Raw genomic sequence first — 15,548 nt, forward strand, 5'->3', positions numbered from 1 at the left:
TATTTTGTGTTATATTTAACTTCTAACAGGACTTTGACCTTGAAAATTTTTTCCAAGTGTTTTCCAAATCTAGTGTTTTGTGTTCTTTAAGCACAGTGTCCCAGTTATTTTTTTTTTTAATTATTGTTATTGTGAAATACAACCCATGCCATATTGTAGACTGTTAGGGTTAGTTTTGTGTCAATAAGGATGTGGTTGCTTTGTTAGGATATAATTTCCTGTAAACAACACACTTATTTGCCTGGTGGAACTCTGACCTTTGACCAAATGACCTTCCCCTAACTGAATGACCTTTGGCTGATCTTGCCAGAGGAATTCTAGAGTCCACTTACATATTATTCTGTCATGTTTAGCCCAAATTAAGATGAAAAATCTAATGTATTGACCTAGACCTTTGAGAAAATTAACCCTGTAAGGGCGATTCCAGGCTGGACTTTCATCCACACGTAAAGTTTGGTAGAGATAAGACAAATGATATCTGTGGAGTAGAGGAGCAGACAGACATCTCGATGACCCCGATCACTGACCTTTGCCAAGTTTGATCTCTGCTGGGTAATTCTGGAACCCATCTATAGATTGTGTGTCCTTTGACTCCAGTTACCTTGACCCCATTGATTGACCTTTAGCAACTTTGCCCTCATCTGGGTAATTTAGGAATCCACCTGCACCTGTGCACTATGTTTGGAAAAAAAAATCTGACCTTGGACCTGAATAACCTCGACCTTTTTTCAAGGATCATCCACATACCAAGTTTAATGGAGTACAGAAACAAACAAACACACAAACATTGCTAAAATTACAGCATGACTCCTGTTATTGTTGTCATTATTTGTTTTAATAATCCTTGTTTTATCTTTTATTGCTTTCTTCTGCAGTTCCTGTCTGTTTGCTCCCCCCAATCCCAGCAGATGGCCCCTCCATAGTGTCTGGCTCTGCTTGGGGTTTCTTCCTTTTAAAAGGGAAATTTGTTGTTGCCACTTCCACCTTGCATTTGCTTTTTGGGGAAACGTGTTCGTAAGAAAACAGATTCAGGACTCGACCAGCTCAACAAGTAAAGTGTCTCGAGGTGACTCACTGTGCGATTTGGCACAATATAAATAAAACTGGTTTTATGTTTTCCCACATAACACCAGGATTTGCATGATTTGTTTCCAGAGGTGTGTCACAAAGAGAAAGCCCCACAAACAAGTCGTCCTCTCACTGCACCATTATGCAATTGCGCCCCTCGCTGACATGAAAGACAAATGTAAGCGTTACGACTGAGTGGGATCAGTGCACGGGTTCACCGTCCGGACAGGATGTGATTGGTAGAGCAGGTGTTGCTTCAGTTGTGCGGGGAGGTGAAGCTCATGAATTCGTCTGAGTCTGTCCTTGTTCCTGATGCACAGCCGACACATCTGAATCAGAGGAGTCGCTCCTGGTCAGGAGTGACAGAAAGATGCCTCATTAACCACCGACCCAGTGAGAAGACCACAACAGGCTTCACCGTCAGCCTACATGGTTAGTTTGGAGTGAGTACCTCCTGACTGTCTCAACAGACGCTCCGCCAGGCTGTTAAGAGACGCCAGGTCCTGAGGCTGTTTGTCCTCAGAGTTCCTAAGGGAGCAATCGGCCCCGTGTTCGAGCAGGATGGACACCAAGTCCGGGTTGGACAGACGAGCAGCGATGTGGAGGGCCGAGTTGCCAGATACTCTGCTGTTCACACAAGCACCTGAAGGAGAGCACAACAACCTGTTCATCAGCATTTGGGGAAAAACTTAAAGCTACAGTGTGTAGGATTTAGTGCCATCTAGTGGTGAGGTTGCAGACTGCATTATGCAAGTAACCAAGTAACTGCAAGCTGGCCATGTTTAGGGAATACCCACGTCGACTGCTTGTCGCCCTTTGCCTTGGTCGCTTGCTGTAGCTAATGTGACCGTAGGGTAATCTAAAAGAGAAGTCGGTCTGATATCATTTACTCTGATTAAAGGGATCCTGGATACACACTTTGTTAGTTGTGAGTAACCTGCAGGCTCGAGTTAACCACAAGTTGTCACAAACGTCTGTTGCTTGTCGGTGCCTGACAGTTAAAAATTTTAAGCAACCAGTTTGCTGAAAATGTGTCCTTGTGCACCACCCACTCCACAAAACCAACCTCTAAGGTATGATGATGTAAGTTGTTTTATAATTATTTAAATTACTGTAAATGTCATTTTTCTTTTGACAACTTAGCAGATAAATACATGAACATGTCCAAGTCACTGATCATGTCTTGCAGTTCATTTTCATCAATCATTAAAAACTGGGCAAAGTGCAACTTTTGTCCTTTTGCAGCAGTTGTTACAGAGCTTCATGGTGAAACAAAGGAGGAATTTGTTGAAAGAAAACTGATCAGGCACAGGCTCCGGTCTCCCCGTGTGAAATTTCATGTTGCACTTTTCAAGAAAAATTCTTCTCTGATCCACTCCTCCGTGACGCCATGCAGCATTATTTTATATTTCAGACTCTTGTCTTACCTCACTGTTAGTATTTTATCTGCTCTGTAGTAGTACCTGTGAGTATTTAAACAGCAAGACCTATAACAATTTGACATTTGACCCCAATGACCTTGACCTTCACCCAAATGACTGAACTCTGGCTGACTTTGTCAGAGCATGGAATGCACCTCAGTATGCGTGCATCTGTCCATCTGTCCGTCTGTGCTCAGCATAAGTCCAGTCCTATTACTGCCAACATCTTCAAATTCACAGGGAACATTCTTGGGACATACGAGGTCTGTTAGAAAAGTATCGGACCTTTTTATTTTTTTCAAAAACCATATGGATTTGAATCACGTGTGATTGCATCAGCCAAGCTTGAACCTTCGTGCGCATGTGTGTGTTTTTTCACATCTGTCGGTTGCGTCATTCGCCTGTGAGCAGGCTTTGGGTGAGCAGTGGTCCACCCCTCTCGTCGGATTTTTATTGCAAATAAATGTTTGAACGATTTGAAGCTTTGCTGCATCAAATTTTTCCAGAAACTGTGAGAGACCTCCAGGTGGACACCATTCGGAAAATTCTGTTGGCTTTCAGGGACGATTTTATGGGGATTACACAGATTAAGGAGTGCTCCGGCCGGTTTAAAGACCGCCCACAGCTGCTGAGAGCGCGCCGCGCTCCGAGCGCCGATCGACAGGCTGAAACAACCAGATCATTTCCAACGTGAAGGCTTTGTTGATCTGGGATGTCGTCTGACTTACACAAAAATGGCAGGAGGTGTGGACATCAGTACTTTTTCGACACATTCCACTGTTACAGGAGTTTTTTTCATGGAAAGAAAAGCGGACAGATGCGCCACCGTGCCGTTCATGGCGCGGCACAAAACCACCTCCGTGTTGGTCTCACAGGACGGCTTTCAGATGGCTTTCAGACGGCTGTCAGTGGGTTTTCAGTCGTGTGACTAACCGAGAAATTGTGGATGAGCCTGGACATGCCAGAACATGTCCTGCGAGGCTTCATCACGGTGTTGCTTTGCGATAGGACAATAGGATCTTAATAATTAATGTAAAAAACAAATGTGTGTGTGTATGTATATATATATATATATATATATATATATATATATATACACACACACACACACACACACACTTTGTACTGGGATACCAATTAAACAACTGCAAATTGTGAAACCATGCTCATGAGGGTACTTTAGCCTTGTTTTATTTTTATTCATGTTGTTTCCTTTTTAATAGTGATGAACAGTTGTAGCTATTCAATGACATACACATTCTTTAAATAAACTTAAACTTGAATAAATGCAACAAGAAAACTCAACATGAACTCACTTCAGTATTCAATATTTTGACTTTGGTAACGTATAAGATTCAGCACCAACACACTCTTGGATCAGCTCAGAGCCTGAGCCCAAATCTCCTGATGTGCACGTGGGGGTCTTCAACGCACCGCAGTCTTTTTGAGATTGTTGGGTAAAAATAAGACGAGAAGTCATCTTACCGAGCTGCAGCAGTTTCCTCGCCGTGTCCACATGCTGATTGGAGCATGCAACGTGCAGAGGCGAGCCCGACTGGTCGCTGTGCTGATCCACATCGGCACCGTGCTGAACAAGAAGCTTGATGCATTCTGGATGACCTGGACAGAGCGACCACAGGCAGCAGGAGAGGAAATGAAACCCCTTGTTTGAGCATATTTGGAAAAATGAAGATTCCACTGCGAGTGCAGCTCACGCCGCTGTTTATGGCCCACATCTGTGCAAATACAGAGTTTTACAACATTCAGAGCTTGAGGGGCCTCAGAGAGCGCCGGCGGCCACCACTAGAGTGGAACTCATTATGGGAGTATTCCCATTTACTTCAAAATCAAATCAACTCTTCCTTGAACCAAAACCGATGTCTGGAACACATCCCACCAACAACCGTTTGTGTGTTTCTTTGTTATCCTTGCTAACTAACTAACAAACATCCATGACAACGTGACTTCTGTGGTGCAGCCTGGAGGTGAGAAATATTACATTCTGGGGTTTTCATAATCTTTATTTATTACCCGAGGCCATCAAATATGGCCATCGGGTATTGCGAAGACTTTGCGTCCATCCGTCTGTCTGTGCTCAGCATAAGTCCAGTCCTATTATTCCCAGAGTCTTCAAATTCACAGAATTCATATATTCTGTAAAAGATAGCGAGAAATAAACACTTCTAAAACTGAAAACTCTGTTTTTGTAACCTGGTGATAACACCTCTAAAGTAATTTACAAGAATATGTGTATATGATAACAACCTAAACAACTTATAAATACATTAAGACAGTAAATGAACATTAAAAATTACATAATTAACAGGAAATAAAAGGTTTGAGTTCCTCTTCTAAAAACTGTTGAGGTCTAAGGTTCTAAAAACATTCTGGACTCACACGCCATTCCAACTCATTGCTTCATTTATTACCACCCTTGAAAAATGTCAGCTACCTATTTTATAAACAGGAGCCAATCTAGAGGCTGTGGATCCCCACGGACAACACACCAGTTACCTTTTAAAAGTGAAATAGTTTTGGATGAATTATCTCATAGTTTTACACAAACATCATATTCCTCACTTCATTATTTATTTTGATTATTATCCTGTTTGTTCTCTTTGTTGCATTGGGCTGTAATCCTACAAACTCCTCAGGATTTCAGTCTTTAAAAACACAGTTACTTTTTAATCCGTTAATAAAACTGATCAAATTCTCTCATGTTCAAATTATTACTTTTTAATTAAATGAAAATTTCAAATGTGGTCTTCATGCTGACAGGCTACTAAATAAAAAAAAAGAGGAGGTATTAACATAGAAAAAGAAAAACAAGAAATTATTCTTATGGCACTTTCTGGAGCAGATTACACATTTCAAAATGCTTTTGCGACTGTTTGGCCTTTTTGTTTATATCGCTGCAAGTTTCAATTTTGACTTAATATTTAATAATTACGAATTGTTTTGACCATGAACAGAATGTAATAAAACAGATAAACAAATGTGTAGTAAAGCATTTTTAATGATCTTTCCTTTTTCTGCAAAGACTTTTCGTCTGTCTGTCCATCAATCCGTCTGTCTGTGCTCAACATAACTCCATTCCTATGCATGCCAGGGTCTTCAAATTCACAGGGAGCATTCTTGGGACACAGACCTTGGACAAGTTCAAAGCTGGCTAACCTTGACCTATTCTAAGGGGTCAAAAGGACACATTGTTTCTGCACACTCTTTCATTGATTACATGCACATACGGCCAAGAGTATTTTAGCATTGCATTTTGTTGGGGGGGTTGTTTTACTGTAACATATTGCAAAAATATCCACCACAATTGCGTATCAGATTTATTATATTATTCACAAAATGTATGAATTCTGAAATCCCACCACCACCACCAACCACCACACACACACACCCAAGACTGAAGATGACTTGTTTTATTTTTATTTATTTATTTTGTCAAATATAATTATATTATTTAATATGATTATACAGAAAAAATTCTACCATCTGGATAGCTTGCAGTTTGCCAGGGTTGTTTTGCAGTGACTTAGTAAAATGGATCAGTATGGATTATATACACTGCAGAATGTGACCTTTAACCTTCGCCTACAGCCTGGTAGATTGGAGAACTGGACTGGCCGGTTCCCACAGGACAAGCTCCTTGCTGAAGGAGCATCGATGCACATGTCACATGACCCTGAGAGCAAGAGAGTGACAGTGGCGTCTTTCCATCCACAGTGGAACAGTTTACCTGGGGGGAAAAAAAATAAAAAAATCAATCAATCCTGCAGATATCACAGCAACTGCACCAGATATTCTACCAAACAATGCAGGAACCATAAACAGTTTAACGTGCACTGTGTGTTATGCGCAGACTGCAGGATGAGCACATTACACCTGCAGACTTGTTAATGTGTCATAGTGTGTGAACAGGACTGACTACGTGTGCATGCATGATCATTTTGTTTGTGCATTTCAGGTAATCTCTCACTAGCAGTTGCAAAATCCAATAATAACTGATAGATTTCCATCTACAAGTACTACTTCAAAGTAGTGGACACCCTGTCCTAAACCAGATATTCGTTTACTCTCACTGACATTTGCCCCGTGTTCCACAAGAATCTTGGCACAGTCCACGTGGCCTTTCATGCACGCCGCGTGGAGGGGTGAGACCCAGTCCAGAGTGGCCAAATTCACACAGGTACCCTGTGAGCAGCAAACACAGAGTGTAGTTCTTAAGACACATTAAACATTGGCTTCTAACAAAGGGGAGACTGGGTACAGTTGTAACACATTCTGCTTCAGTGTGTTTAATTCAGTTTTTGCGTTACACTTTAAAATCTGTTTATGAAGCAATTAGCAAACATTTGTTCACCACCATAATCCAAATTATGTCCCCAAAAAGACACACACAGTTGATTATCAAAATTTTCAAAAGGTATTTGTAATATCCAGAATGTTAACTTCTTAATCCTTTCTTAACCTGAATCTTAACTTGGAATAATTTAATTTAGCTGTGCTATATGGTGTAGACCACTGGAGGTAGCAGACATAAACAGTTTTTTGTTCCAGGCTGTAAACATGTTTATTTCTTCTCAAACTTTGGACAGTTTAACATGGGCTTCTATGGCAATCTGCTCAATTTTGGAGCCAGCCTTAAGTGGTCATTCAAGGAAGTGCAATTTTTTCTTATTCCGAGTGTGCCTCTGTTTTTGAAGGGTAAGGATGGGGCTTGAAAATGCATCACCTTTTGCTCAACACAATGTTGTTCAATGTCATACAAGTTTATTAATTTATACACAAAATGTATCAGATTTATTTTATTAAATTGACATTTATAAACTGCTTATAAAGCCATGATAACTGCACATAACCAATCAGGAAGCGGGTGGATGTTTACAAATAGGAGTTACACGACTCATCCTTGTCTCCGATTGGTGGAAAACGTGCGTGTGGTTAAAACTACCCCGGTCTCCCCCACAGTAGAGAAAATATTTAACTCTAAAATGCCAGGAGTTTTTTTTTTTTACCTGAGCGATGAGTCGCTGCAAGGTGAGAACACGTCCGTTAAAAGCTGCATCGTGAATGGGAGACCAGTCTGACTCAACATCTTGAAGCAGATCCACAATTTAATCAAGATCACAAGTTAAAGCAGCATAAACAGTATCTTGCATTCCAGTGACAGGGTGAAGCTTTGTGTGTAAAAGCAGCACAAAGTTTGTTCCTACTCACCGCTCATCAGAGGGTTGGAGAAAAAAACAACATCCCCACTTTGACACGCACCATCTCGTGCAGCATGTTGTTGTTCCGCTGACATGGTTCACAGAGGAAGTTTAAAATCTGCTGTCAACATGGGTTTCTGAAAAGGCACCGTGCCCTCATCTGTGGTCACAGCATATGAGGCAGGTTGGCCTGCAGCGCTTGCGACGTCACTTCCTTTCAGACAGGGTGTGTGTGTGTGTGTGTGTGTGTGTGTGTGTGTGTGTGTGTGTGTGTGTGTGTGTGTGCGCAGCCGGATGCAGGCAGGGCCCGGGTCTCCACCAATGAAAGTGCAGAATGACAGAAAGAAGCCTGTGGAGCAGGTTTTTTGTAACCTGATTCTGTCTGTCCACACCAAAAACTGGAAGAAGAAGAAGAAGAAGAAGGAGCAGAATGAAGAGAACGTGAGCTCAACCATCTGAACATCATTACTGCACGAGCCACAAAGCGGGAACGCTAAATGAACGCCACTAATTCTACTGGAAATAGGATGCTACTCAGTGGACTTTTGTTCTGTTTGTCCATGCACGTTGCTCCATTAATCATACGATCTTAAATAGGAGCTGAAATTGTGTGCATTGTACATATTTCTGTCTGCCTCTAATGCAACCATTCCCAAACTTGCAGTGTATCCGGAAAATATTCTGGGCACTTCACGTTTTTCCACATTTTATGTTGCAGACTTATTCAAAAATTGATGAAATTCTTTTTTCCCCCTGAAAATTCTACACACATCCATCCATTTTCTTCCGCTTTATCCGGAGTCGGGTCGCAGTGGCAGCAGCTCAAGCAAAGCCGCCCAGACCTCCCGATCCACACACACCTCCCCCAGCTCCTCCGGGGGAACCCCAAGGCGTTCCCAAGCCAGCTGAGAGATGTAGTCCCTCCAGCGTGTCCTGGGTCTTCCCCGGGGCCTCCTCCCAATGGGACATGTACGGAACACCTCTAGAGCAAGGCGTCCAGGGGGCATCCGGAAAAGTTGCCCGAGCCACCTCAACTGACTCCTTTCGACGTGGAGGAGCAGCGGCTCGACTCTGAGCTCCTCCCGAGTGACCGAGCTCCTCACCCTATCTCTAAGGGAGCGCCCAGCCACACTGCGGAGGAAACTCATCTGGGCCGCTTGTACTCGCGATCTCGTTCTTTCGGTCATGAGCCAAATCTCATGACCATAGGTGAGGATCGGAACGTAGATCGATCGGTAAATTGAGAGCTTTGCCCCCCTACTCATCTCTCTCTTCACCACGACGGTCCGATACAGCGACCGCATCACTGCAGATGCTGCACCGATCCGTCTCTTGATTTCACGCTCCATCCGTCCCTCACTCGTGAACAAGACCCCGAGATACTTAAACTCCTCCACTTGAGGCTAGGACACTCCACTGACCTGAAGAGGGCAAGGCACCTTTTTCCGGTGGAGAACCATGGCCTCGGATTTGGAGGTGCTGATTTTCATCCCGGACGCGTCACACTCAGCTGCAAACCGACCCAGTGCACGCTGAAGGTCCTGATTTAACGAAGCCAACAGAACCTCATCATCCGCAAACAGCAGAGACGAGATTCTGTGGTTCCCAAACCACACCCCCTCTGCACCCTGGCTGTGCCTAGAAATTCTGTCCATAAAACTAATGAACAGAACCGGTGACAAAGGGCAGCCCTGGTGGAGGCCAACGTGCACTGGAAACAGGTTTGACTTACTACCGGCAATGCAAACCAAGCTCCTGCTGTGGTCGTACAGAGACCGGATAGCCCTTAGCAAAGGACACCGGACCTCGTACTCCCGGAGCACCCCCCACAGAGTGCCCCGAGGGACACGGTCGAACGCCTTCTCCAGATCCACAAAACACATGTGGACTGGTTGGGCGAACTCCCATGAACCCTCGAGCACCTGATGGAGCGTGTAGAGCTGGTCCAGTGTGCCGCGACCAGGACGAAAACCACACTGTTCCACCTGAATCCGAGGTTTGACCATCGGTCGAATTCTCCTCTCCAGTAGTCTGGAATAGACCTTACCGGGGAGGCTGAGGAGTGTGATCCCCCTATAGTTGGAACACACCCTCCGGTCCCCCTTCTTAAACAGAGGGACCACCACCCCGGTCTGCCAATCCAGAGGCACTGTCCCCGATCGCCACGCAATGTTGCAGAGGCATATCAGCCAAGACAGTCCCACAACATCCAGAGACTTAAGGTACTCAGGAGGATTTCATCCGCCCCAGGAGCCTTGCCACCAAGGAGCTTTCTAACCACCTCGGTGACTTCGGCCTGGGTAATGGATGAGTCCACCTCTGAGTCCCCAATCTCTGCTTCCTCTTCGGAAGACGTGATGATGGGATTGAGGAGATCCTCCAAGTATTCCTTCCACCACCCGACAACATCCCCAGTCAGGGTCAACAACTCCCCACCCGCACCGTAAACAGTGCTGGTGGAGAGCTGCTTCTGCCTCCTGAGGCGTCAGACGGTTTGCCAGAATCACTTCGAGGCCGACCGATAGTCCTCCTCCATGGCCTCCCCGAACTCCTCGCAGACCCGGGTTTTTGCCTCTGCGACCGCACGGGCTGCGGCACGCTTGGCCTGCCGGTACCTGTCAGCTGCCTCCGGGTCCCACCTACCAACAAAGATAAGTAGGACTCCTTCTTCAGCTTGACGGCATCCCTTACTTCCGGTGTCCACCACCGGGTTAAGGGATTGCCGCCGCGACAGGCACCAGAGACCTTGTGACCACAGCTACGAGCACCCGCATCGACAATGGAAGTGGAGAACATGGTCCACTCGGACTCCATGTCTCCAACCTCCCCCAGGATCTGGGAGAAGCTCTCCCGGAGGTGGGAGTTGAAGACTTCGCTGACAGAGGGTTCCGCCAGTCGTTCCCAGCAGACCCTCACGATACGTTTGGGCCTGCCAGGTTTGACCGGCTTCCTCCCCTCCCAGCGGATCCAATTCACCACCAGGTGGTGATCGGTCGACAGCTCTGCCCCCCTCTTCACTCGAGTGTCCGAGACACGTGGCCGAAGGTCAGATGATACGACTACAAAGTCGATCATTGACCTCCGGCTCAGGGTGTCCTGGTGCCACGTGTACTTATGGACACCCTTGTGCTCGAACATGGTGTTCGTGATGGACAAACTGTGACTAGCACAGAAGTCCAACAACTGAACACCACTCGGGTTCAGATTGGGGAGGCGTGCTTCCCGATCACACCCCTCCAGGTCTCACCGTTGCGCCCACGTGGACGTTGAAATCCCCCAGGAGAACAATGGAGTCCCCAGTCGGAGTGCTATCTAGTACCCCTCCCAGGGACTCCAAGAATGTCGGGTACTCTGCACTGCCACTCGGCCCGTAGGCCGAGACAACGGTGAGAGACCTGTCCCCGACCCGGAGGCGTAGGGACGCGACCCTCTCGTTCACCGGAGTGAACTCCAACACATGGCGACTGAGCTGGGGAGCAATAAGCAATGCGACCCCACCTCTCCGCCTCACCCAAGCTGTGCGTGGAGGTGAGCACGACTATCTCTAGTGGGTATCTCTCAACCTCCCGCACAAGCTCAGGCTCCTTCCCCCCCAGCAAGGTGATATTCCACGTCCCAACAGCCAGGAGCTGTGAGCATGGACCGGGCCGCCGGGCCACACGCCCTCGACCGCCACCCAATCCTCTCTGCACCCGACCCCCATGGCCCCCTCTGCAGGTGGTGAACCCACAGGAGGAATTCTACACACAATACCCCATAATGACAATGTGATTTTTTTTTTAAAGATTTTTGCAAATTTATTAAAAACAAAAAAAAAAACTAAGATATCACATGTACATGTAGCGCTGTGAATACCTCCAGACGCACTGTATGAACACCGGGACCCACGTTGGCCCACCAGGGGGCTACAGCCCACACTTTGGAAATGACTCGTTAATTAAAACTGTCAAAACTGAAAAGTTATCATTGTGACACTCAAAAAACAACAATAACAACAAATGACCTTGCTACTCCTCAGATGTCAGTAACCACTCAATTAAGCAAATTTTTGATATTAATATGCAAATGTATGCACCGAAAAGCCTAACATGAAAACAACATCCTCCACATGGGATACCTATGGTGTCAGTATCAAGTGTGTATCAAATGTTGTTGATCAAAACACTACAATTTAAAAAGCACATCTACTCCCCAAAATGTATATACGCCCATCCCCCCGCCCCTTACCACCCAAACATTCAGAGCCCATCTACTCCGCACAACCTGATCTCATGCCAGTTTGTGGTACCATCACAAAAAGTGATTTAGTATATTTGATTGTGATACCATCACAGAATGCATTACATTTCTGTGATGGTATCATGAAATTTGGGTTGACATGGGGGTGATGGTTAGGGTTACAAATAGTGAACTAAAGTTCAGCGTGAGACTGGACTGTTCTGCAGGGAGTACACCTATGATGTCAGCATCAAGTAACTCCATTTATTAATAGTGATACTCCTGAATTGGATGATTTCATAATTCAGGTCGAAATAATTGTTTGGGGGTGGGAAAAAATGCATGTACTTCACAAAAAAACTGTTGAAATAACGAGTGCGAAAGCAACATGTAAGAACTAATTTGTCCTGATTAGTCCCGACCAGCAAATGGGAGCAGAGAGCAGACAGAAAGCCTGTGTTCCTGTGGCAGATCTTCATCCCTACTGTCATCAGAGTGTGAGGAGATTCCAGCACCACTGTGCATATCAGCTAATGTCCTCTCTGTGCTGCAGAATAAAGCTTTAGATGTTTTGTTTCCCACATAAATCTGATTTAAATGTGCACAGGTTTTCTCGGATCTCAGTCCAGAAAGCCGATGTGACCTCTCCTAAACATTAAGAAATCTTGGCTTTACCTGTTTAGACATACTCAAGCACAAAGAGTGAGAAATGTGATTTTGTCCTTTAAAAAAGAAAAGAAAAAAAAAATCAGATTATTACAACATCAATTTCCACCAAATCACAATAGTCCTGGGCGATCGGTGCCAAATATAGCTAGAATTACCCGGAGAGTGATAAAAGCACCAAACTTTGCATAAATGTCCTTCATAGTGTACCTAACAATATCAAGGGTGGAGCCAAAGAAAAATGTATTATCTTAGCAATGGTTGCTAGGCAACGATTTCACCATAGCGACTAACTATATACACTCATACATTTTTCTCAGAAGAAATACTTTTACCTCAAACACTATTTTAAGTCGATCACAACATTCTCTGATATATGTAAGGTTGCTATAAAACTATAAAATGCATATAGATGCATTGGACAACCTGTATTTACTACAAAATAATTAAGGTAGTCTGTTTAAATCCTGTAAGTACCTGGCACACTAGAGTTTTGTATATTTGTATACTCTTATTCCAAAAATATTTTGTGGTAAACATCTAAATATAAGTCTAATAGTTGAAAATAATATACAGGTCATACACAAATCCAAAAAAAAAAAAAAAAAAAATAGAAAAAGAAAAAGAAGACAAAAACAGTATTTGTAGCTTATACATCCTGAAGGCCATAACTTTAATATTATACTTATATAGTGTGTACAATAATATCGTAGCATTTATTACAAATTATCTAGTGCTGTATATATACAACTGTAAATAGTTAATAACAAACAAGAAGAACATTTAAACCATCCTTCAGTATTTACATGTATACAATGATCACTACATATCTTGGTCACATTGAAGTTTAAGGACTTACACATTCTCGCAATCTCCCTTGCAAGTACAATAAACTGTGCATGTCAGACTTGCCCTTGTATATTTACAGTCTATACACCCGGTTCAGCATCTGCACTGTAGCAGCTCAGGGCAAGATGCGCTGGCCTGAGTGAGAGTTGTCCACAAGGGCGACCACTGTTCAGGCGATGTCCACCCCCACTCAGCAGGGGAGGGTAACTGGCGATTTGGCACAGCTGCATTACCCCAGTAATGGCCACCTTGCAGTATTGCCCTCCCAGATATGTTGATGAAGGGCAGCTTTGGATGGAGGGAAGCCTGACATTTGACGCCCCTTGTGTGTGAAGAGAAGCTTCCTGACTTGATTGATGGATGTACAGGTAGATGTCCTGTCATATAGGAGTATTACAAAATACCCCATGGAGTCCGACACTCGGTTGCGCAAGATCTGCTAGCCTGAACACCTTTACACCATCTCTGCATTCTTGGATGTAGGATATTAGTTCTGCTAGAGCTATTCCTTTACATGTTTGTTCATTACAAGTATTGGAGTGATCTTTGTCTTGTGTGGTAATTTTGCGGGCCTTATTGTACAATTTTGCAAGGCATCTAGCATGATATTTAGCTTCTAAAGCTATCAAATCTCCCGTGCTCAAAAAAGCCATCAGCTTTTCATCTTGAAGTTCATGTGCTAATCTGCGCACACGGGCATCTAACTCAAATGTGCATGCTTCATGTAGCTTTTCATTCGTTTCAGGTTTTGAACACATGCGGCTTTCATTGTTTTGAGACATCGTTGCATCTCCATCTGCACTGCTGGCACACCTGCGGATGAAAATGCGTTTGGTAGTCCCTTCCACACTGGCAACACACTTTCTCTTTCTTTCTTTGGCACGGTTAAGTTTAGTTGTGCTGAACTTTTGATTGCAGGACATTTTGCGTTCTGTTTCAGAAAGGTGACTTCAATGCCATTTCCATGGTCTAAGCAAGAGATGTCTATTTTCATGGTCAAGGAATCAAGGTCATGAAACTGTATTAAGTTTTCGGCCAATGTTTTGTATCCAGCTGGTGTTGGATTGATCAGTGGCTCTTTGGTATCTAATTTACAAAGAATATATTTTGTCCTGTCAATTTCTTGACCAGGTTTAGTTACTGCATTTTCCATTGTTGATAGTTAGTACACCACCACCAGTATCTATACTACAATGCATGCAGGACCTGAAAAAAACAAATAAAAGGTTTCAGCGATTAGTTCAGAAGTCACTTCGGTGGTTATTTTTCACTAAATACTAAATATAGCTATTAAATTTGATTATATCTCTAATATTTAATGTATTAAACAGCAAAGGCACTATATTTTATCAATAAAATTATTTTTCATAAGATATATTATGTCAGTATCATTCTTATCTGCTGGTTACTATGCAAAATTGATTGCCTAGCAACCGTTGCAAAGAAAATAAAATTTTTTAATGGCTCCACCCCTGATATGGTTTAGTATCCTGAAATGAACGAATGTGCAAAGTTTGGTGCTTTTATCACCATCCGAGCGATTTCCACCGATCGCCCAGACTATAAAGACCAAGTCAAATTTTGTGTATTCTGGTGAATTTTAACAGGTATGAAGCCCTGTGAAACAAATAAATCTCACTTCAATCTCTGAAGTAAAAACACAGTATTGATTATGGGGGGTCTGGGGGATCTCACCCAGAAATCTTTTAAAAGAGCAAGTCAAATTTTGTACATTAAGGTGAATTTTAATGGGTTTTAAGTCCTCTGAAAAAGAAAACTCACTTCAAACTGTCAAGTAAAAATTCTTTGTCTTCTGTAGTATTTTGATTTGTTCTAATCCGGTGAATGCACCAAATGGGTGCTGTCGCTGGCTGTACAGTCAATAAGATACAATATTAGGGCCTAAAGCAACTGACACCGTTGTTCTGCTGTGCACAAAGTAACACTGTCACCAGTTTTGAAAATGTATGCGCACTGAGAAACTCAAAACTGGCTATTCACATTTAATTGGTAAAATGCTGTCACTCGTAAAACAAACTAAGGCTGCAACCAATGATTATTTTAGTAATCGATTATCTTTTTTTGTTGTTGTTTTTGTTTGGTTTTTTTA

The 15,548-nt window shown here is 43.6% G+C and overlaps 1 protein-coding gene across 1 annotated transcript; it reads right to left on the bottom strand.

Moving 5' to 3' along the window:
• Positions 1 to 1,050: 1,050 nt before the first annotated feature.
• LOC117524688 (ankyrin repeat and SOCS box protein 9-like) lies at positions 1,051 to 7,929 on the bottom strand. The gene is made up of 6 exons (XM_034186507.1): positions 7,716 to 7,929; positions 7,514 to 7,593; positions 6,582 to 6,689; positions 6,084 to 6,234; positions 3,975 to 4,109; positions 1,051 to 1,711 (listed from the first exon to the last, which is right to left on the bottom strand). The coding sequence occupies exons 1-6, from the start codon at positions 7,798 to 7,800 to the stop codon at positions 1,494 to 1,496; spliced, it is 777 nt and encodes a 258-aa protein (XP_034042398.1). The 5' UTR covers positions 7,801 to 7,929; the 3' UTR covers positions 1,051 to 1,493.
• Positions 7,930 to 15,548: the final 7,619 nt, after the last annotated feature.

This window comes from Thalassophryne amazonica, chromosome 14, assembly GCF_902500255.1.
Source record: "Thalassophryne amazonica chromosome 14, fThaAma1.1, whole genome shotgun sequence".
NCBI classification, from domain to species: Eukaryota; Metazoa; Chordata; class Actinopteri; order Batrachoidiformes; family Batrachoididae; genus Thalassophryne; species Thalassophryne amazonica.